The sequence below is a fragment of the Lycorma delicatula genome, chromosome 4 (assembly GCF_047948215.1).
Source record: "Lycorma delicatula isolate Av1 chromosome 4, ASM4794821v1, whole genome shotgun sequence".
NCBI lineage: Eukaryota > Metazoa > Arthropoda > Insecta > Hemiptera > Fulgoridae > Lycorma > Lycorma delicatula.
In genome coordinates, this window is record NC_134458.1 from 51308822 (window position 1) to 51331655 (window position 22834).

Here is a 22834-nt window from a genome sequence, read left to right on the forward strand (position 1 = left end):
TAAAAACAATTTATTATTCATGAAAATCGACATAAAAATTATTTTCCTAACGATCAAGGACATTACAGATATAATTTATATTAATCAATAAATTATGACAAATTACAAATCAATAAAATTTTATCTGGTAGACAGTAATTTTTTTTAATAATTAGAAATTTATAACACGATAAAGTTTATGATACACGCTTGATAATTAAAATTTAACAATTGTAGTAGTAATTTTGAGCGGTCACAACACAATTTTAACTGAATTAAGTATTAATTCATAATTAATAAGTTGGAAATTAAATTAGCTTTAATATGGTTATTAAAACTTGGTTAATCTAAGCAATTAATCATAACTAAAATTACTGCAATAAGGAAGGAAGGGGTATACATAAAGCATATTAATTTCATCATTCGATATACGTCTCTCGAACTTATAAAGCTGTCAGCCTGAATTAACAAAATTAAACCAACTTTCATATGTGCAATTTGATTATATTATAAAAATTAATTTCCAACTTTTTAACATCGATAATTTTAATTCGTCTGATGTAATTCTTCTACATCCCTTTCTGGTATACATATGTACACCATTAACCAAGTAACAGGGTATCATAAAAGAATAGTGCGGGGTTTCAGTAATTCATAGGAAGATTGTAGGGAAATTTCTAGTTATATTGGTATCCCTGAAAGCCCCCAACCCAAAAGTTTGTTTATCAGCAGTTGTAACCACAACGTCAGTTCTTGTATTGTTGTTGCGGTGAGTTTAGTGAGTTGCTATGTTCTCGGATAAAGACAAAGCAAAGTGTGTTTTATTGATGGCTGAATTAAAATCCGTAATTTTAGTTCAACGTGCGTTTCGATGTGAATTCAGAAGAGATCCGCCACACAAAAATAACATAACACGTTGGTTCAAACGATCCGAAGAAACCGGATCGGTTAAGAAACAGAAATCAACCGGCAGACCAAGTGTACCGGACGAAACGGTTGAACTAATTAGACAATCGGCAATTAGAAGTCCTGGGAAGTCTATCCCCCGTCGAAGCGTCGAATTAGGTATTCCAAAATCAACAGTTCACAAAGTTTTACATAAAAAACTGAAATTACACGCTTATAAAATCCAGATACAGCAGGAATTGAAACCCGATGATGGTGTAAAAGGTTACAATTTCGCTGTTGAAATGTTGGACAGAATAAGTGTAAACGAATCGTTTTTAGGTGATATAATTTTTACAGACGAAGCTACATTCCATTTGAATGGATGTGTTAACAGACACAATTCATGAATATGGGGCTCTGAAAACCCACATGCAATTATTGAGAAACAACGCGATTCGCCTAAATTTAATGTTTGGTGTGGTGTGATGAAAAATCGTGTAATAGGGCCTTTCTTCTTTGCTGAAAAAACAATTAATGGAGTTGTGTATTTTGACATGTTAACCGATTATTGCTTTCCTCAGCCGGATGAACTCGAGAACATTCATCGACTTCATTTCCAACAAGATGGTGCTCCCCCGCACTTCAATGCATTGGTCACGGACGCTTTGAACGAAAAATTTGGAGATCGATGGATAGGCCTCCAAGGAGTCCAGACCTGACACCTTCCGACTTTTTCTTGTGGGGGTACATCAAAAGCGTTGTTTATACACAAAAGATTCGCGACCTAAACCAGTTAAAAAACAGGATTAATGAAGCAATGACAACCATTAACGAAGAAATGTTAACTAATGTTTGGAGAGAAGTTGAGTATCGTTTGGACATTTGTCGAACGACTAAGAGCGCACATATTGAAATTTATTAATTATGTAAAAAAATGTTTGAGACGACAAATTTGAAAAATAAAAAACATAAACTGTAAGTAATTCTGTTTTAATTTAGTCATGTTTAAAACCGCACCATTATTTTATGATAATCCTGTATAATATTAGCGATACAAAAGAGACGATTAAAATTAAGAAAAATAAAAGTTATTTAAAATTTCTGAAAGAATCAGAAAATAATAAATAATAAGGGCAAAATATTACAAAAGAAATGTGAAGTATATAAAGGATCGAATCATGAGTACAGAATGTCCCCCACTGTGTTTTAATTTTTAAATGGAAAAAGCAATAAAGGAATTAAAGAAATATTGAAACCTAAAGTTGCAACCCAAATTTATCCTAAATCAGAAGCAGTCAGTTTACGTTCAATCACTCAAGTTTTTTTGTGCGGACAGATACAAGATTACCACTGCCTTTTCTCCAACTGAAGCACCATGTCGGCACCTTCTTGTAGTTACCAAGGCAGCCACTTTTTTATCGGAACTCACAGTGCAGTTCTCCTTGCAGTTCAGGAAGTTCATTTCCTAATCGAGAAGGTTTGTTGTAAAAGAAAAAACTAGTTGTATAAAACAAGTAGCTATATCTTCAGGTAAGACAGGTACCATACCTCCTCATAAGATATAAACTTAACGGGAAAGAGGTTAACCTATTATTAATTCACTTACACTATTTTGGCCGAAACTAAAAAGTAATGAATAGTGCGGTTTCATTCTGTGAGGGGAAGGAACAGACAGTTTGTTCATTACAGACAGGATACGAATTAAATATTAATGTAAACAACAGAAAGGTGAAATGAAACGCAATCAAAAGAAGAACAATAAAAAAAAATACTAAGAGAAAAAAACATTTTCATAAATTACAGAATTCTATTACCTAGAGAATACAATTACAAAGAATGGATGATGTATAGAATAAAAAAAATACTTTAACAAATCACCTCAAGTTTTTAGTACAACAGAAATTTGCCAGTACCGATCATTTAAGAATCAAAAATAAATTTTCTGAAGTTTTAACTATCTTAAGTACTTTAATAGTACGTTAAGAGTACCTTAACTATCTTAAAGTACTTAAGATATACATTTTCCGGCGATTAAAATTACACATTTTACGGGAGAAAAAGGTCGACAATCCAAAACTTATTTTTGACTTAAGAAGAGTTTTCAAGTGTGATGTACAGAATGAAAACTAGGTGGATTGAAAAAATTATAAAACGAAGATTTTTAAAATAAATTAGAAGAGAAAAGCTTTAGGGTAGAATCTGGTAAGAGAAAGCTAAGATCGATTGACTATTTAATCGGGGAAGTGAATTTAAGCTTAGAAGTAAAACTACAATTAAAGAGAAAAATTACGATTAAAGTTTATTATTAATAATGACAGATGAAACAGCTGTGTTGGTGAAAAGAGACATTCGTATAAATGCAAAAGAATGGAAAGCGCATCGGGCTAGGTATATTATTAAAATTAAAAAATCTGAACTGAGATCTATTATGAACTAAAACAGATGGCCTACAAAAATAAATCAGGTATGGTAGAAGTGTTTTTAGTAACAAACTTAGCGATTCAAAAATATTAATATTAGGGATCAGACAGTAGTTTTAATTTATAAAATATCGGAATATATGATTCATACTTATGAGCACCAAACGATGATCTAACAGCACATTTTTCTATCTTCAAAACTTGTTTTGATTTTTTTTTACAGAATCTCAAGAGATCATATTTCAAATGGGAATATATGTAGACGTGTAAATACTTGCTGATGACAAGTTTAGCGTTTATGAAGATAATACGAACCAAAACAAAAGAATTCAATTTGTAGTTTCAGCAAAAGAACGATATCGTCAGTGAAGTTTAATATTGAAGATTTTTTCCTCGGATCGTTACTTCACCGTCATTTCTTCAAATTTTTTATCGATTCTTCTATATAGAAACTAAAAAGGAACGGTGACAATATGACTTTTTCATATTTTTCTAAAATGGAGCTTCACTTATGGGTCTAATAAATAACTATTCTTTCTTTATTTCTGATGCGGTTCTTTAAATAATCGGGAGATTAAAATTCAAACAAAAAACAAAATATTAGGAAAAAGATAAAACAAATTATCAGTTGCATTGAAGGTAAATTTAACGCTGAATTTTATTTTGCCAACATGAAATCCATTATAATTAAAAAATAAACAGAAACACAATATTCTTAATTATTTGCAAATGTAGATCCGCTAAGGATCATTAAAATCAGATAAAACATCAGGAAATAAATATGTTTAAAATAAGACTTAGTGTTTTAAGTATCGTATAGAACAACAATATAAACTTTAAATTATATTCAGCTTTTTATCATTTTTACAATTAATTATTTATTTTAAGTTATAAAGGAACGGGAAGTTTTGTGATATTGTACAACTTTGAATAAGATAGTCAGATTCTTCATCAACCACCCTTATGATTATCTATTAACAAAAATAAAACCGACCTCAATTCCAGTAGCGATGTATAATCGCACGAAAAAGATTGAAATGAAATATAATCGTTTCTTTGATACTTAGTTCACTGATTTTTAAATTCAGCACTATACAATTATTCAATTTCACGTTAAGTAATCAATTTTTGAGTACAACTTAAGACTACATCAAAAGAGTGATTATGTTTAACTCCAATCTTTTATTTTTTTTCCAACACCAATCACCTATCCAGTTTTACATACTTTTCCATTACTTCAAGCTAATATTTTATTTTAGTATATTCATTACAGCGGATTTTGTTTGTTTTTTTTTATTTACCACATAATCTCAAGTCTTTTGCGCAGGAATACGGTGTAGAAATTCTATAATGTTTGAAAAATTCCAAACCTGACTAAGATTTGAATCCGGGAACTTTCAGATGAAAGAATGAAATGTTACCGTTCTGCCATGGACATAAGACAATTAATTTTTGGTAAATATATTTTAATCTTCATTCACCAAAAGTCTTTACCTTCTACTGTCCCGTTAATTATTAAATTAAAGAAACTTTGAACACCTTAATATATGACCTCGACCTAATTCCTCTTCTTTTACTAAAATAAGAAATACCAAGAAAGGGCGCAGTTAGTAAAATAGATTTTAGAAGAGAAAACACTCAAAAAAATTTCACAAAAAAAAAAGTAATTATGGTCTAGCAAGATGGCAATTTTGATAATTAAACAATCATCATTAGTAGATATCCAGGAAACAGTGCAATATGAACACAGGGACAATGATAATAAATAACTATTATATTATTACGCTTCCCTTGCTGAGTCAAAGCAGCGAATATAATGCACTGTTTGCAACAGAAATGGATACATCAATTCATTTCTTTACACCAAATGTCTCAATCGTTCTTATGACTGTGATGTATACAAAAAAACCCTCGCAACAAAAGGTTAAGAGTTGCTTTCTCAGAAAGTAAAGATATTAATAGACCCGATCCCTACGGTGAACGTGAAGGTATCATCACTTTTGTAGGGCTAAGAATCACCTACATTTCGATAGGCTTGGCATACTGATATGCCACAGAATATCTAGCTCGCTGAAGAAGACAATGGAAAACTGGTTTACTCTTCACTTTTATTAATAAGTTTGATGTGGGATGTTTATTATTTTTTAGAATGGCTGCTTTTGGGAAAGACTTGTGGCTTACGAGGTGCGACAATAAAGTAATGAGACTGATTTTTCTTTGCAAGATATGGCAACCCTGCAGCTTGCGTAGGCACACCATCTTTGACCTTGGTCTATAAGCTATTTCTAGTCCAAGCGGCACATTGATGCAACTCCTCAGTCGTGAGTTGTGCTGTAATAAGTAAACACGTGTTTGTGTCTCTCGTCACAGAAATGAAACCGCAAAATATTGCGCAACGGTATGCCATTTCTTTTTGAGTTAAATCGGGTGAAAACGCGACGACAACTTACGGTAAGCTTCAGAAGGCTTTTGGAGAGGAGGTTATGTCAAGAGCTCAAGTTTTTCGGTGGCATAAAATTTTTAGTGAAGGCAGAACGAATGTTGAAGATGAAGACCGCAGTGGACGACCGTCAACCTCACGGACAGATGTCAACTTGACCAGGGTGCGTGAAAGCGTACGATCTGATCGAAGATTATCCGTGAAAATGATTGCAAAAGAACTCAACATCAATCGAGAAACGGTTCGTCTAATATTAACTGAAGATCTTGGTATGAGAAAGATTTGTGCAAAAATGGTACCCAAAAATCTCACACAACAGCGAGAAACACGGAAAAATGTGGCAGCCGATCTGTTAGAGCAAACGGAAATCAATCCAGATTTGTTGAGCCGTGTTATCATTGGTGATGAAGGTTGGTGTTTTCAATACGATCCAGAGACAAAACGCCAAAGTTCGCAATGGTGCTCAAAGAGATCACCCAGACCAAAAAAGCTCGCATGTCGAAGTCAAAAGTGAAATGCATGCTTGTGTGCTTCTTCGATTCCAACGGAATTGTTCATAAAGAGTGGGTGCTTCCTGGACAAACAGTTAACCGATATTTCTACAAAGAAATTTTAGAAAGACTTCGTAAACGAGTTCTTCGTGTCCGTGCCAACATTGCTGATAATTGGATTCTGCATCACGATAATGCGCCATCCCATACTGCTCTGTCAGTACAGCAATTTTTAACCTCAAAACAAATTTCAGTACTACCACACCCACCTTATTCACCAGATATCGCTCCGTGCATCATTTTTCTATTTCCAAGAGTCAAAATGGCGGTCAAGGGACACCATTTTCAAACAACACAAGATGTCCAAAAAGCTGTAACGAGGGACACAAACACGTGTTCACTTATTACAGCACAACTCACGACTGAGCAGTTGCATCAATGTGCCGCTGGGACTAGAAGTAGCTTATAGACCAAGGTCAAAGATGGTGTGCATACGCAAGCTGCAGGGTTGCCACATCTTGCAAAGAAACATCAGTCTCATTACTTTATTGCCACACCTCGTATATCAGATAATGTATAAAAGTACGGTTGTGGTGCTTAATATACATAAAATAATAGTCGATAACTAAATAAACAATACTTATGAAACATAAAAAAGATTTTTTTACCCGTATATATAAGAATAACATAAATATTGATTAGAAAAAATGTTGTCTGTTTAAATAATCTGAGAGCAGGTATCAGTTTTAAAATAATCTAAACGACTCAAAATTGCAACTAAGAACATACGTCACCACAAGCCTAATACGTGGCTTTATAGAGGTTGGATAAAATAAAAATTTATTTCAATACAAAGGCTGTATGAATCTGTAATAAATGAAAGAAATAATCCCCTTTACATAAAATTTAAGAGAGGGGATGTTTTATAATAGAAAACGTTTAAAAAAAAGTTTTTAATAATTCTAAAAGGCTATTAGATACTGGTAATCTGTCATTACTCAACATTTAAAAGTTTTTCCACCTTTATTATTGACATAAAATTTCTTGACTAACTAATTCCTGTTGATTACAGACATTTTTTAAAACTCTGCATTTTAATAGACTATATTTGTGACAAGTTCCCAAGTAAATTGGACTAAAACTGATCCTCTCTGGTCTACTACACTCATAATGAGCTAAATCCTCTTTTATTCTAGTTCAATCTTTCATTTTGTTTGTCGTACCTATTACCTGTTGTTATTCTTGTGACAGGTTGATTTCCAAAGCATATGTTGATTATAACTGTTTAATATTTGCTATGTAGTTATACATTTCAACAAAACCTTTTTTTTGCAGCAATATCTACTAATCTGCGGCTGCAGGCTTTTTTTTTTGTTATTTTTTAATTTCAAACTTATTAACCAATCTGATTTTCCTTGTTCTTCTATACAACACATTTCAAAACACATCAATAGTTGGCTTTTTTATTTTGTATTGCCCATGCTTTTTCGTCAATAAACACTATTGTATACACACACACATACAAATCTAAAAAAATCTCAGTTTCTTAAATCTATGTTTGATACAGGATTTTTTTCTTGCTTCAAATCTCTCCTTTCTTGTACTAATGTAATAATTTTAATGCCATCTTTATTTCAACCATCCATTAGTAATTTTATTGTCTAGATAAGATTTTTAGATTCTGATGGATAACATTTTCTTACCTTAAATATTAAGTAATTACCTTCAATTTCCTTTTATGTTCTAAGCACTGTTTTGCTGTCTTTTATATACTAGTTAAAAATCAAGAAAGACAGACTATAATCTAATTTCAGCCCTTTCTGCACTCAAGTTTCCCTTTTTTGGGGTTCTTTTTTAGTTAGAGCCACCTGAATTTTTTTATACATGTTATAAATAACCCTTTTATTCTTGATATTTCAATTCTATTTTACTTAAAATTAAAAAAAAGTGGTCCATTCTACACTATTAAATGCCTTCTCAATACGTATAAATATAGATATAGATAAAAAAATGTAGATGTAGCATTGTTTATCTTTAGCCTGCCTTCCAAAATTAATCTGAGAGATAAAATCACCTTTCTTGCATCCTTGCCCTAAACCTAAACTGATTCTCATCTAGTACACATTTAATATGTTTTTTTTTTTTTTTTTTTTTTACTTTTAAGACCATAATGGATTACTTTAGTTCATTTTTTTGGCAAGTTCTTTCTTTTCCTGCTGATTTGTTGTTTTTCAGCTTTTCTTTTTTGCCAGTAATTTCTTAGGGTTTCAGATCTTCTTGCCCTTTCTTGTTCAGAGTACACCCGGGTTATTGTTTTCTTGGGTTTTGATAGGAATCTTGTTTTTTTTATTTTTTTATTTCTCATAGTTTCCGGTTTTCATTTTTAGGTTTTCACGGGTTATGTCTAATTCCTCCATGTCTTTCTGTACTTCGTATAACCAGTTCGGGCTGCTTTTCTTGTTCCAGAAAAGTTCGATTATCCGTCTGGTCTCTTCCATTCTGAAAATATGTCCTAGAAAGGAAATTCTCTCTTTCTAAATTTATTAATTATCGGGATGATCGTTTTGTAAATCTCTTCGTTTGGAATAATTCTCCAAATCCCGTCTATTCTAATGCTTTTCCCGATGCATCGTCGTAGAATCTGTCTTTCAATCTTTTCCAGTTTGTCGGTAAACCTTGTCTGGTACGGTCCAAATATGGTTTCGTATCCGTAAAGTATTTCTGGTCGGATAACTGAGTTATAATATCTTATTTTTGTGTTTATGGACATGCATTTTTTGTTATAGATGTTTTGTGTTTTTATTGTGGCTTTGATGAGTTTATTTATTCTTTCATTCCAGTTTCGATTTTCTTGGAGGTATAATGTTTTACTTGACAATAAATTATTTAAGTCACTATTTTTGATACACGTTAAACTGATGGCATGACCCCGTTTTCACATTTATAAGCTTCAGCTTTCTTTACTGAACTTATATAAGTTATATTTAACACTTTCATTTATATAACAAATTTTTGCTATACTATACTAATTTTATCATACTACTTAATTATAAGAATTTTATTTAAGTCTGACACCACTTTTCCAGTTTCTCACATACTAACTAGCACAATCTTTGCAACCTTACTAAAAATTCAGATTGTATTATTTATACGAACTTCTCAGTTTTGAAGTCAGATCATTAAAATATATATATATATATATATATATATATAAATTGCAAATCAGTCAGGCATGTAGTAATATCCAAGTGAAAACAGATCATTTAGCTGTGTCTAAACCAACTATAAAAAACCATAACAGTTAATAAAATGTCTTTTTCTTGAACTTGTCATATCAACTTTACTTTTAAAACATCTCATTTCTCATTTTCCTTAAGGTTTTGAAACTTAGACTGTACCCTTATCAAAATTCAACAAATGTTCAGGATATATACCAATTTATCTATTTTAACATGATCTATCATAATTTAGTAAACATTAAAATAGGATAAGCAACTTTAAGAAGCAAATTGATAATACTTAACGTGGAAAAAAAATTGACATTAAAAATTTTATAAGAAAATATAATTGAACAGTTGTCCTCTACTTTATTTATATACATTTTAAAAACAATGTATGTAATATTTATTTAGCATTAAAGTATGTCCCACAGAAAGTTTAAATTCATTTACTGCTTTTCATTATCTACCACAATTTTTCTTACGGCTACAAAATAAGTACGAAATTCGAGACAGAAATGTCACAGTAACCATCTCTGAAAGTATGATGTTCATTATTCAAATGGTATTTCTGATACACAGAGTGACGGTATCATTTACTGAATCGAATATCACAATATATGAATCTATATTCTTTTCACTGAAGGCAGCGATAAATGACGACTTCATTCCTTATCTTCCATAAGCTCAGTACAAGATTCTTGTTATTTGTGAGAATGGTTATTCGATTTTTGAAAGAGACTAGTACCTAATGACAATTCACCTAGAACCAATCGATTATGGCAACCTAACATACATAAGAAAATCATACTAAATTTCCAATCGAAAATAGATTCAGTTAATCTGATATGCAATACGATTAAAAAATAACTATATTTCAGAAGAAATAGATTAAGAGAATATAAGTATAAAATAACATAAAGATAAGCTGTGGAAGTCTATTTTGCAATATTAAAGCGATTAAAAACAAGTTGGAAATCATGGAAATTAGTCGGACAAGCAGACAGGGTTTAGATATAGTTTTTAAGATATATTTTATGAACACGATATTTATATTCTATTTGACGCTAAGCCAAATTATAACAGTAAATTTCTTTTTGGCAAAGATTCAAATAAGCATCGGTGGGTGATAAGTTTATTTTTCATATCACCTTATTATCAGTCGGAAAAATTATTGACTAATGATTAATTAAAAACCGATCGTATTAATATTACATTGTAACTCACCTCGATGGCGGTTGTGGTGGTTGAGGCGGTTGTGGTGGCGGCGGCTGATGTTGTGGTGGCAAAGGTTGAGGTAGGGAAGTATGACTGGGGGTGGGGCAATGGCTTCCATTAGGCACAGTTCTTGATGAGAACACTTCCTTATCTGCAGGAGACTCCTCTGTAAAAACAAAACCATAAATGTGATTAAGTATATTAATTAACTATTGAAATCATGCGGTTAATAAATTAAGCAATCGGTTCAACTGTGAATCGAATTTCCTTAAGAATAAAAAAAGGATTTTCAGGATTTTCTGAATAAAATTTAATTAATAAATTGATTTATTTATATTAACTAGGTGCTGTATCATGGCGCCATGAGAGGGAGAAAAATTCTCCATGTTAAGTGAAATATCATTACACTTAGTGAACAGTTTTTATTTTAACAAATAGCACTAAAAATACTAGCTTTAAAAAAGTAATAATACATTGGATTAAGACAATCATAAATATCAAACAAAAACTTCTTAGATGAGGTAAAATTTCCATGTTATTCCCATAATTAACCATTTCAAACAAACAGGATTTCAAACAAACAAATTCTAATACAATGTCCACAAATGATATATGCTCAGATAATTTATCTTAATGCCTCATAATTTCTTTTCTAAATTAAATGTATTTATATTTGAGGACTTCTTAAACGTTTTTAAAATTAATTTTGTAATTTGTTATGCGAATCTGATCAAAGATTTACCATGATTTTTCCTGATCTATCTAGCCAAATGACGGGGTATATCTTTATCGGTAAATATTATATCTGTACTGCACGTGATTTATGTAATATAGTCATATAATTATGTACTGATCAGATAAAATAAAGCGCTTTATTTACTTAAGGTTTACGGTATTAAAAATAAATATAATACATACATATACTGCAGAACTTGAATTATCCAATGTTCCTTTGAATAATATAAGTTTTTTAGCTATTATCCAAGAGGAAAAGTTTAAATTTAAAAATTCTTTTTCTAGACAAATGACCTTTCATACCACATAAAAAAAATTAATGAAATTACGCATCTCCTAACTGATTTATTACAGTAAAATTACATGTAAAATGCACATGATCTTTACATTCTTTAGTATAAAAAACTTTCTTTCATTCGAGTACTTTTATCAAAAATATTAGCCGAAAAATTACATTTTGATCTGTAAGAAAAGACGATCGGCTTCTTTTAATTAACATCGAAAAATGAAGAATCAAATTTGACACTGAAATAAAATTAATTAACTAAAAGAAATGTTTTATTTTTTATAAAACACAAAACTTTTTAATTAAAAGTGCGACCAAAACAATGAGTTTACAAAATAATAAAATTATAGCTGACGCGAGATAAATTGTTGCAAGATTTCATTTATTTATTTACTGATTTTTTTTAAACGGAATTACGAGATAAATGATTCTTAAATAATTAAGAATACAACAAATATTGCAAAATTAGCGATGCCCAATGACCTTGAACTGTGTTATTTTAGTTCAATTATTAATAAAAATAAAATATTACTTTGAAAATTACGCGGAAATTAGCACTGTTTAGCGATTAAGACCGTGGAAATAAACAGGTCGGCGCATTTTTATTATTGAACACATACGTACATATATATTTTTTTCCACATAAACGGCAATTTTAGATATATGTATGTAGAATTAACTGTAGAATACAAAATGAAATCGTTTAGCTCTGATGATTAGAACTTTTATTAAAAAAGATAAATTGAAAAAAGCAATCTTTAAAATCCTTCATTAACTATTATAAAACACTATAATATCTTTTTGAACAGAAGGAATATTCGTTTTATTTAAGTAATGGGAGGAGTACATGAAAATCTTACGTTTTCTTGAGGCGATTAAGAACCAATGGCTTACAAATCTAACATAAGAATTATTACCTAATTAGCTTTTTTTTGATAGTCTATATTTAAAATGTAGTACAATATATTACGTTTTTTTAGCTCCAATTTTGCTTCTTTAATAAGAAAGAATAGTAAAATTTAGTTATTTATACATAAAACTATTTTATAAACAATTTTTTAATAAAACCATCGAAAACTATATAATCTTTTATAATACTTTTTGCAATGCATTACAAAAAGTTACATTATTATAAAAATGTATACTTTTTGTCAGTGGCTTAAACAAAAAAAAAATTGGTTACCAATTTCACGAATTATAAGCAACCGAGCGGTCTAAAAACAGGTTCTTTTTATTGAATACAAAAACCTCTCAAATAGTGTTAAATTAACAAAGTTTTTACAGGAAAATATCAAAATTAAAAAACTGCATTTCTAAGTTTACGCTGAAAAGTCGGGGACAGTACATTTCCGAGTTAAACTGGATTAGTCCATTTTGATTAGAAGAATCACGATATTTAATAAATGAATGAATGATAATGAAATATTAAATAATATATTAATTTATTATAAATGAAATATTCTGATCTTTATGTGAAATATGCCGATCTATAAAAAATAAATTATTTATTTAATGTTTTTGAAGGGAAACCGAAAATAAGAGAGGCAATTGCTTCATTTATCACTTTTATATCGGAAGACATATAAGACTGATTTAGATTCGGATTTATAGACTAAATGAAGCTTTTGATCCGTAAATTATTCTATTTAAAACATCGGTGGGTGGATACAGGAATAAGTTTTTATTTAAGTTTATCTGTGAATTTATTTGGTCAATAAAATAATTTTTGTTTTTACAATATATTATCGTTTTGATATATGCAATAACTAAAGATCTAACGTAAATGTTGATGGTACGTTCTGAAATCTAATGTAACCTCATGTAATCGATGAACAACCCCGGACTTTGTTATAATCAAATAAAGCGTATTTAACGAAACGGGCGAATATCAGGATTTTAACAGAATTGTTTTATTTTAAAAAAATAAGTTAATTTCAATAATTCTTGCAAGGATTTTATTAATTAGTGTAAAATTATTTGCAAAATTCAGTGGCATTAATGATGAAAAAAAAATCAAAGTTGTCTGAAATATTTGGAACACCACTGAAAACCAAAAAGGTTGGTAGTTAGTATAAAAGTAACCAGGGTAGCTTAAATAAAAAAGTGATTTAATTTTATATAAACATCCTTTTTTCAGCTATGGAATATGATGATCCCACAAAAAATGAAGAATAGAGTAGAAACGTGAATTAAAAATGAAGCAGTAATTAATAAAAGGCGATTAACAATCAGAACAATGATACGTATTACAAAGAAAGACAAAAAAAACTTAAGAATGGATACAGCAATAAAGAGGAATTATAGATATCAGAAGAATGACAAAATGGAAAACGAACTGGACCGGAAATACTATAGGAACAATTAACGAGAGGTGGACAAAAAAGATAACAAAACTGAACCTCTTACGTAATAATGAAAAAAATAGCGATAGGTTTGGTCGAGGAGTTTATCTAGTGAAATACGAAGCAACAGAATAAGTGTATAAAGATACTCTTACACAAGAAGAAACCGTAACATACCGACTGAAATAAATTTGAATCGAGCGACACAATTTTATAACCGCGGTTTAGGTCGATTTCTAATCAAAAATAAATGAAATAATGCATTAGCTCAAAATTAAAAGATATAAATTACATTTACTGTTACCGTTTATGATTACGATAAACGGTCATTATTGGTTATTTAAAGGTTAAATGCTATATAAAAATTATACAGAGTGTTTAAAAAGTAACGCAACCTTAAAGAAGAATGTTTACTTCTTTTGTTGCAGGCTTAATTGAGGAAACTGGGTTACACAATGCAGCAGAGAATATTAATCGTCTCCCAATACATTAGATACGCCAGTTGTTCTCAGACCCAGAATGCCTTTAAAGAAAATTACGGTGTGGATGCACTAAACAAGTCCTCCATCAAGCGGCTGTACGACAAATTCCAAGAGACAGGGAATGTGGCAGATGTAGCCAAAAGTGTTCGAGCGGAAGCGCTAACACCAGAAACGTTGATCGACGTGCAAGTTGCATATTCTGTTAATCACAAGAAGTCTGTGCGACGCCTATCGAGCCGGTCTGGTCTATGGGTTGTGGCCCCTTCGGTCTCCTGATTTATCCCCTCCTGACTTTTTCTTGTGGGGATACCTTAAGGATGCCGTTTACAAAACTCATCCTCACACTATTCCCGAATTGCAGAGCGAAATTGAACGATGTGTCGCTGTAATTCATCGACCAACGTTACAACATGTGTTTAAGAGCATGCAACGTTGTATTCAATTAAGTGAATCGCTAAATGGAAGCCGCTTTCAATAACTATTGTACCTTACTCTTTCTCCCATAAGGTTGCGTCACTTTTTGAATACACCGTATTTAAGAAGTTATCTGTTTTGAGTGTACATCTGTAGAGATTTTGAATGATGAACGTTAAGAAAAACTGAAGAAGAAAAGATGGAGACATTTGAAAAGTGGATATGAAGAAGATTAAATGGAGTGTGTGTAAAAACTATTGACGAGATAAAGAGAGCGTGTGAGAATAGGAAAAAATCAGAAAGATCGAAAATAAGAAACCTATCTGGCTAAGATATATTATGATAGGAGAACGAGTGATTAAAACGGTGCTAGAAGATGAAAATTAGAGAAGCCGGTAAACAGTAAAAATATAGATGACCTAAAAGGAAATGGGAGCTATCAGGAACTAAAACGAATACCAGAGAATAGAGAATGAAGGCGGACGTAGGATACGTGATCTGATTACGGGCAAATTACCGTACGATGAGAAATTATAATTTAATTCCTTAAATTACTTCAGGAAAATACGACCAAAAATTGTTTCAAAAAAAAAAAAAAAAATTAACTGGGTTCAACCCACCTAAATGCCGGAACTCCGGATTTCAGTTGTAGTTTTCCAACTTTCTAATCGGTCCTGTACTTAAGCGGTATTACCTCTTATTAAATAAAAATTACAAGAAGTACTTTAAATAGTATAACTAAAATTAGCAGTGTACGATTTATTTTTGTTAAGCATGTATATTTTTTAAAAGGACAAAAGGAAAGGTAAAGAAAGGTCAAGTGTTATAAGAAACTGCAGTACGAGTATGTGTACTTCATTTAAGAGGTTTTCATCACACCTGTGTACGTAGACTAAATTAAAGAAAATCAACCATATGCTACAAGAAAACTCACGTACGCGCAAGTAAGTCTAACTTAATCTAAAAGACAAATTTGGACCGATAAAAAAAAAACTTTTTTTAATACATTCTACATTTTTCACCCATGAAACCAATCAGATTTAATTAAAAAACTACAACAAAAAAATTTGCTTCATATTTTTTTAACGATTTAAAATACATATTATATGATTACAAGCAATTGATTTCGATAACATCGTAATTATTTCAAAATTACGAACCACACTTACCATACTTAACCGTACCATTACTTAACAAGTGTTTCTCAGTTTTTGAACGTCTAAAACTAAACAATTTTTAATATACGAAAGGAAAATGATTTTTTTTTACAAACGAAAATTAAAAAAAATAATAATAATTTAGGCTATAGATTGAAGATTCAGTATTTTTTACACGTACTGCTATAAAATATTAATAAAATTTGTTGACAACTGTACATTAAGAACTTTGGGTAGATTAATCCTCAGTTACGAACAGTTTTTTGCAGGTTCTTCAGCAACTTTCAACTTTTAAGTGACCCGCATCCGTAGTATCCTTCCCAGAAGTTAATAATCTGAATGAATAATTATACATATATATATTTTTTTTTATTATTTATTTAAATATACAATGCAGATGGATTCTTCCACATACTGACAATACGTATACCTTAAAACAAAAATCTGTAGATATTAACTGTAAATATTTGTAGATATTAAATCGGTAAAACTTACTAGAAAAATTGGTAGGGGTTTTCTTAAAGAAGTTTGACCCTCGCCTTAGATGACTTATATAATATCTAGAGGAGGAATTTTCTTTCGGAATATATTTTAGTCGATCGGTACACAATTGATGATCGAAATATGTTCTTACCTTCCAGGAAAATAATATTCCGAAATATTAAGGACGGAGAGAAAACCTAAAGGGAGAGCCTGCGTTGTCATTTTAATTGATCCATGAACCAGTCGACGTCATTCTTAATTATATAAACATTTCTCTTTCATTTGTAAAAAAAAACCTACTTTTGCATAAGTATCGTTGAATAGAAATAAAATTAATTTTAATATATTTATTTTTCTATTTTGAAATAATATATTTCTATTTTAATACAAAAAAAGGAAAGAAATAACAACAATAAAAAAAATTAATAATAACTACAGTAAAGATTTAAAATTAGAGTGTATTTACAGAACTTCAAGCCCAGGGTTTATTTTAATAAAAATGCAAATCAAAAAATTTGACTGGGGAAAAATCTAATGTTTCCAACCAAACTCTATTCCGATATTTGCGACCACAATATTTATACAGCTTTAAAAAAAAGGAATTTTCTCGGATAAATAACTTAACAAGGTATAATTTCCATTGAAAATGGAGAAAAGACATATTTCGAAATTTACAGTTTTTTACTACAACAATAAAAAAATAAAAAAACAAAAACGGGTTGAATACTATTTACTGCTTTCATACATATGGATTCATCGAAGAATATTTAAAGCAGTTCTGGACGGCCCAAAACATATTTAATTATTTTAATTTTTTTTTTTTAATTATCCCAAACAAAATGTTTTCTATACAAATATATATATGTTCCAGCTTAAGAAGAATAACTACATAATAAAACCTAAAAAACATATATAGATGGTTAACTTACTGTTCACAATTCACGAAATGGTTAACTGACGTTCTTACTTCAATTCGTAAGCATCGAAACAACATTCTGTAACGCAACGAATCGATGATAATCGCTGATACCTAAAGAACTGCTAAGAATTGTTACATTACATATTTAAAATACGAATGAAAGTGTTATTTATCTTCAGAGAACGATCTTTTCCCGCATAAGCTACCATAATTTACACACTTCGCGTATGTACAACGCCATAGAAATTTTATCGCTTCATAACTGATAAGCTATATTAAAATCTGTGTTGCACATTTCGTTATCATTACTTTAATTGTTATCTAATAAACTTTCATATCGCCTTACATTCTTCTTTTTTTAATTCGTTACTTTTATACTCTTAAAACGATCTCTAAATCCTTAATTTCATCTTTTTGACTTAACAACTTTATTTACTTTTATAGAAATCAATTCTTATTTTTTTTAAATTAATTGCAATCAAGATACTGACAAAATAAAACCGAAGCGATCACGTTATAATTTCCCAAACGAATCATTAAGATATTGAGCAAGTATTAATTTCGAAGCATTTTACTTATTTTTAAAAGAAGGTTCAAGAAAATTTATTACGTAAGAAATTAACCGTCGACTATCGTTCACCTTTTGGATCCCGGTAAAAAATCACCGATTCGAAATAACTTTATACGGATCTGATATTCGTGAGATATCTTAATTCTGGATAAAGTTATTTCAGAAGGTGAACGTTTCGATAGAACGATTTTGGCCGGAATGAGTATCGCTTTTTCTCGTAAATACTCAACATATTCAGGGATCAATGCCAGATTCGTATCACCGTTCCGATCCATTTTATCTTGTGAAGCAATCTATCTGTAGTTAAGCTGATAAATTTCAAATTCTCAACGGAACGAGAAATGCATTTAACCTATATGTTTGACGAATGACAGTAGTTTATTAATAGTTAATAAAATTTCTATTTCTTTTTTAAACTGTAAAAATGTTTTTTTAAAGGTCGCGGTCGCCTACAAAAAACTTTGATAAAAAAATCATTTTACACCCCTTATTGGCGTAATGAAAACTCTAGCAAGACCGATGATTTTCCTGTCGTGCGAAGAAGATTTACACGCTAGTTGAATCAAGATTTGTTTTATAAATTTCATTTTTTTGCATACTTTATGGTGCTAATAAAATAAAACTCAAATCAGGCTGTCTGTAGTATTTAATCTAAAATTATGCTTTACGGTGAGAATGAGTTGTTATAGGGGATGATTACAATGATTGTGAAATTAAAGTACCGCACCGCAACCAAAACAACCAGTTCGTTTTTATTAAACGTTATCGGTATGATGGCGAAAGCCGATAGAAATAAAGATTTGCAAATTATTCCCGGATCGATCGAACCGAAATCTTTACAAAAATACAACCGACCTACTTTATTACAAAAAACTATTTTTTTTTTTTTTTTTTATAAAATAATTTCACGATTTCGAATACGAACGAAAAAAAAAGACTCTAAAAATGATTACAAAATATAAAATTAACTAAATTAGACGACAGAGCTAAAGTTAAAAATTCCCAAATAAGAACGTAAATAGACATACATACTATTAATAAATTCATTTATATTCATATTATAATAAATTTGTTCATAATATTAATAAATTCTTTTTACTTTAAAAGAAATTAAATTAACTATAATTATAGTATACGTTAGAACAAATCGTAATAATAGATACAGAACTGTCAACAGCGAAACAATAGCGCTTAATTTCATCAAAAGACAGTATTGAAACGTTCGAAGGAATTACATTTTTATTGTAGGTATTTATTTTATCACGCAGTCATTTATATAAAAATACCTACCTCTCTTTTAATCAGTAGTACTTTTATTTTAGGCAAAAATAAATTAAAATATATTTAGTATATATCATTTCACGAATCTAATTTCACAGTTTCTCTTTACAGCCGTGGGCACGTGTCGTACTATAAATATACTCGTATATAATAAAACGCATGAAGCCCAGATGTATGTATTCTGCGTTATCTTTTTATTTCTATTCTTTACGTTACCGATTTTTATAAAACCAAAGCCGAACAAATATGTTACGATTACACGACGTTTCGCCTAAAATCCTAAACGGCTTCTTCAAATGCAAAAACATACACGTACAAACTCCCGCTTATATATTGCCGACTAAACAAGCCAGACCGGTTCATTATGAGTCTTGCTTGAAAAAGTTTAGAATTTAAAAAACCACGTATAGTTAAGCGATTTGTTTTTCAATGCCCTTTAAAATAATACGTAACAATCCTAATCGTTCAATTACAAAAAAAATTAGTTTCCCTCCCCACGGGAGCTTGATGGGTCTCCAATTTACTTTTTAATACCGTAAAATAAATTGTTTCAAGGTAGGAGCGTTTACTAAATTTCATTTTAATTTTTTTGTAATGTTCCACTATCGATTAGTTATTTAAAGGTTGTCGTAATCTGTTAACACCCGGTATATACAGTATAAACCTTAACAGTGCAAAACGAGAAGCTTGGATAAAATCAAAGTTCAGTAGAAAATATTCTTCACGATCCTGACGCTACATTGTCGTAGGAAGTAAGATCGTTATGATATACGATTAAATCTATTGATAAATAAAAGATTCGGGAAGTTTTTTGATACCGCGTGGATCTTTGTAGATTCGAGACCCATAGGTATCTGCGTTAATTGTTCGTTTAGCGACTGTACCTGCAGCTGATTACGTTTCTGGATCGCTAGGTCAGGATATGTCGTACACTTGAATCCAACGATAGAACGGTGAGCAAGAAACAGAATAGAAAAAGAAAAGAAAGTAAATTGAAGAAAAAATAACGATAGGAAAATATACCAGCAAAGACGGTCAGATTTACAAAAATTATATAAAAGACCTTACTGGACACAAAAAGACCTTACTGGACACGAAAAGACACTTTTCTTTACTATATATGTAAAGAAAAGAAGAAAACTGTTGAGAAAAGTAATGAAAACGAGGATTGAGAGGTAAAATACAAATGTATAGGAACTCTAATAGAAGATAAACAAACGTGATCCATATTTCTGAACATCTAACACGTTACTATCCGATTGATGTCTGCTTCTTTTAGAAAAAAAAGTATTTTATCCATCTAGCTTTCGCAAGAAAGAAATATTTTAAACTACCCATAAAACCCTTAATTTTCCGTCAATCCATCAAAGAAATATGAAAAAATTAGATTTTCATTCGAAAGTTATCTTTGTATTAATTCAATTCAGCTTGTAAACGTAAAATATTACATATGAGATATGTTTACCTCATTTCGATCACGATATAAAATTAACTGTTCTGTAGCTAATTCATTTTATACTTAATTTAATACCAGTGGCAAATGGAAAATGTACAGGGTCATGAGAACCTGACGATTTTTAAACCGAAATAAGTCGGCAACTCCGACGCGTAGGCGGGAACCTAAATGGTCCACCATTTAGGGACTTTCCATTCCAGACGCCATTTCAGTTACAATCGAGCAGTGAACTGCTGTACGCCGTGCGTTCGTAGCGGAAACGTATTTAAAAAAATGATTCGATTGACAACACAGTGACTGTTCTGTCGACATTTCAATATTCCACGTCATAACGCCGTTCCTATCTACAATATAATCGTTCTTGATAACAAATTTCCCGAATTGTTACTTCTGCAACGAAAATCATAGCGTCAGGTCCTGCGCACTCCGTGAGACTCCTCCAATCAATGAGTCACGCAGACTATGATAAGGAGCCCTTAGCGATCAACCAGAAAACACGTTGCGGTCCTTCGTTTATCCTGCAGCAGTATCAGAATTATTTTACACAATGATTTGACCTTCAATACTTCTAAAATGACGGTGGTGCAAGATCTAAGTGAGCCTAACAAAGCAGATCGGGTGACATTTTGTGCTAATTTTATTAACGTGTTTACCCATGTAATTGGCCTGCTAATGAGCGACAAACCTCAAATTCATTTAGTCTATCAGATACGGTGAACAAACAAAGGTTTCGTTTCTGGTCTGATACGAGTTCTAATAGTTTCACGTACGTCATCTTCACAGTCCACGTGTGTTTTGGCAAATATATATCACTGCGAAGGTACTAAACATACAGAAAAAAAAATACAGCAGTAAACGTGAAAAATTAATCTTTACTAATAATTAACTCGAAAGTTTACATTTAAAATTATTCATAAGTAAATCTTGATTTGCCTCTCATGATAGTTTTATGAAAATGTACAAACTGCCATTAAGTTTATTTATTATATACATTTTATTGCCTAAATAAAAAATGTCATTTTAAAAAAAGACACGCACCCGCATATATATATATATATATATATATGTGTGTGTGTGTGTGTGTTCATATGTATGTGTGTTCATGGGTGTGTATGTGCGTGCGCGCACATACACACATGTTTTTTTATATTATTTTTTTTCATGATGGTAAATTAAAAAAAAAAATCATGAATGAATTTTAAGTTTATGGCAATTTTAGGGAACTCTTAGAATTTTGTTGTGATTGATAATCGATTAATTTTGTTGATCGGTAGTTTTATGCTTTACATTACGTTGAGACATCTATATACATAACATTCATATATACATATACATGGTAGTAATACAAGCAAACAAAATCAGGAAGGCATTCATAGTAGTAATATAAGCAAACAAAATCAGGAAGGCAGTGTGGTGTTTAAATATCTGTCCTAATAGCTCAATGCAGTTAGCACTTATATGAATATGTCGTTTGGACTAGGTTATGATTCTTTTATGAAGACAGAAAATAATTTTTGGTATTCTTCCGTTACTGTCAAGAAACATTAATGTAAATTTTCAACAGATATACCTGAAATCATGGCCCATAGGATAATTATATGTAAGTAATGACGATTTTACGGATTAAATTACTTTTTTTTGAATTAAGTTAAACATTTTTTTTGTTGCTGTTATGTTATGTGGCTTTTTGGCCGGCCCTTTTTTTTAATTATTGCATTATTTTAAATATTGACTTAACGTTTATTTAGGAGGCCAGTAAGCGGCTATGTCAGCGAGGATTTTCTAAAATAAATCGCGATCGTTACACTGGTGACGCGACATGAATTCTGCAAAATACGAATCTATTTGTACCAGACCGCTTTTTGTCACGGTGTTTTAGTAATTCCCATGTATTTCTACAGTTTATGCACGGGCCCCCGTTTGTGGGTCTACAAATTTTGTGCGAATGATTAACCTTTTGGCAGACATAGTTTGCCAGCAGGTTTACAGTTCTCCGACATGCTCGAAATGACTGTCCATTCCGCTTTTATATATAATTTGCTATTAAAGGCAAT

At 30.8% G+C, this 22834-nt stretch overlaps 1 protein-coding gene across 3 annotated transcripts in view; it reads right to left on the reverse strand.

Annotated features, from left to right (window-relative positions):
• The window catches only part of LOC142323388 (uncharacterized), a 287796-nt gene that overhangs the window by 53398 nt on the left and 211564 nt on the right, over positions 1-22834 (reverse strand). For all 3 annotated transcript variants that reach the window (XM_075362952.1, XM_075362950.1, XM_075362951.1), the window contains exon 2: positions 10664-10820. In XM_075362952.1, the coding sequence (XP_075219067.1) occupies positions 10664-10820 (157 nt within the window). The remainder of the gene's footprint in view (positions 1-10663; positions 10821-22834) is intronic.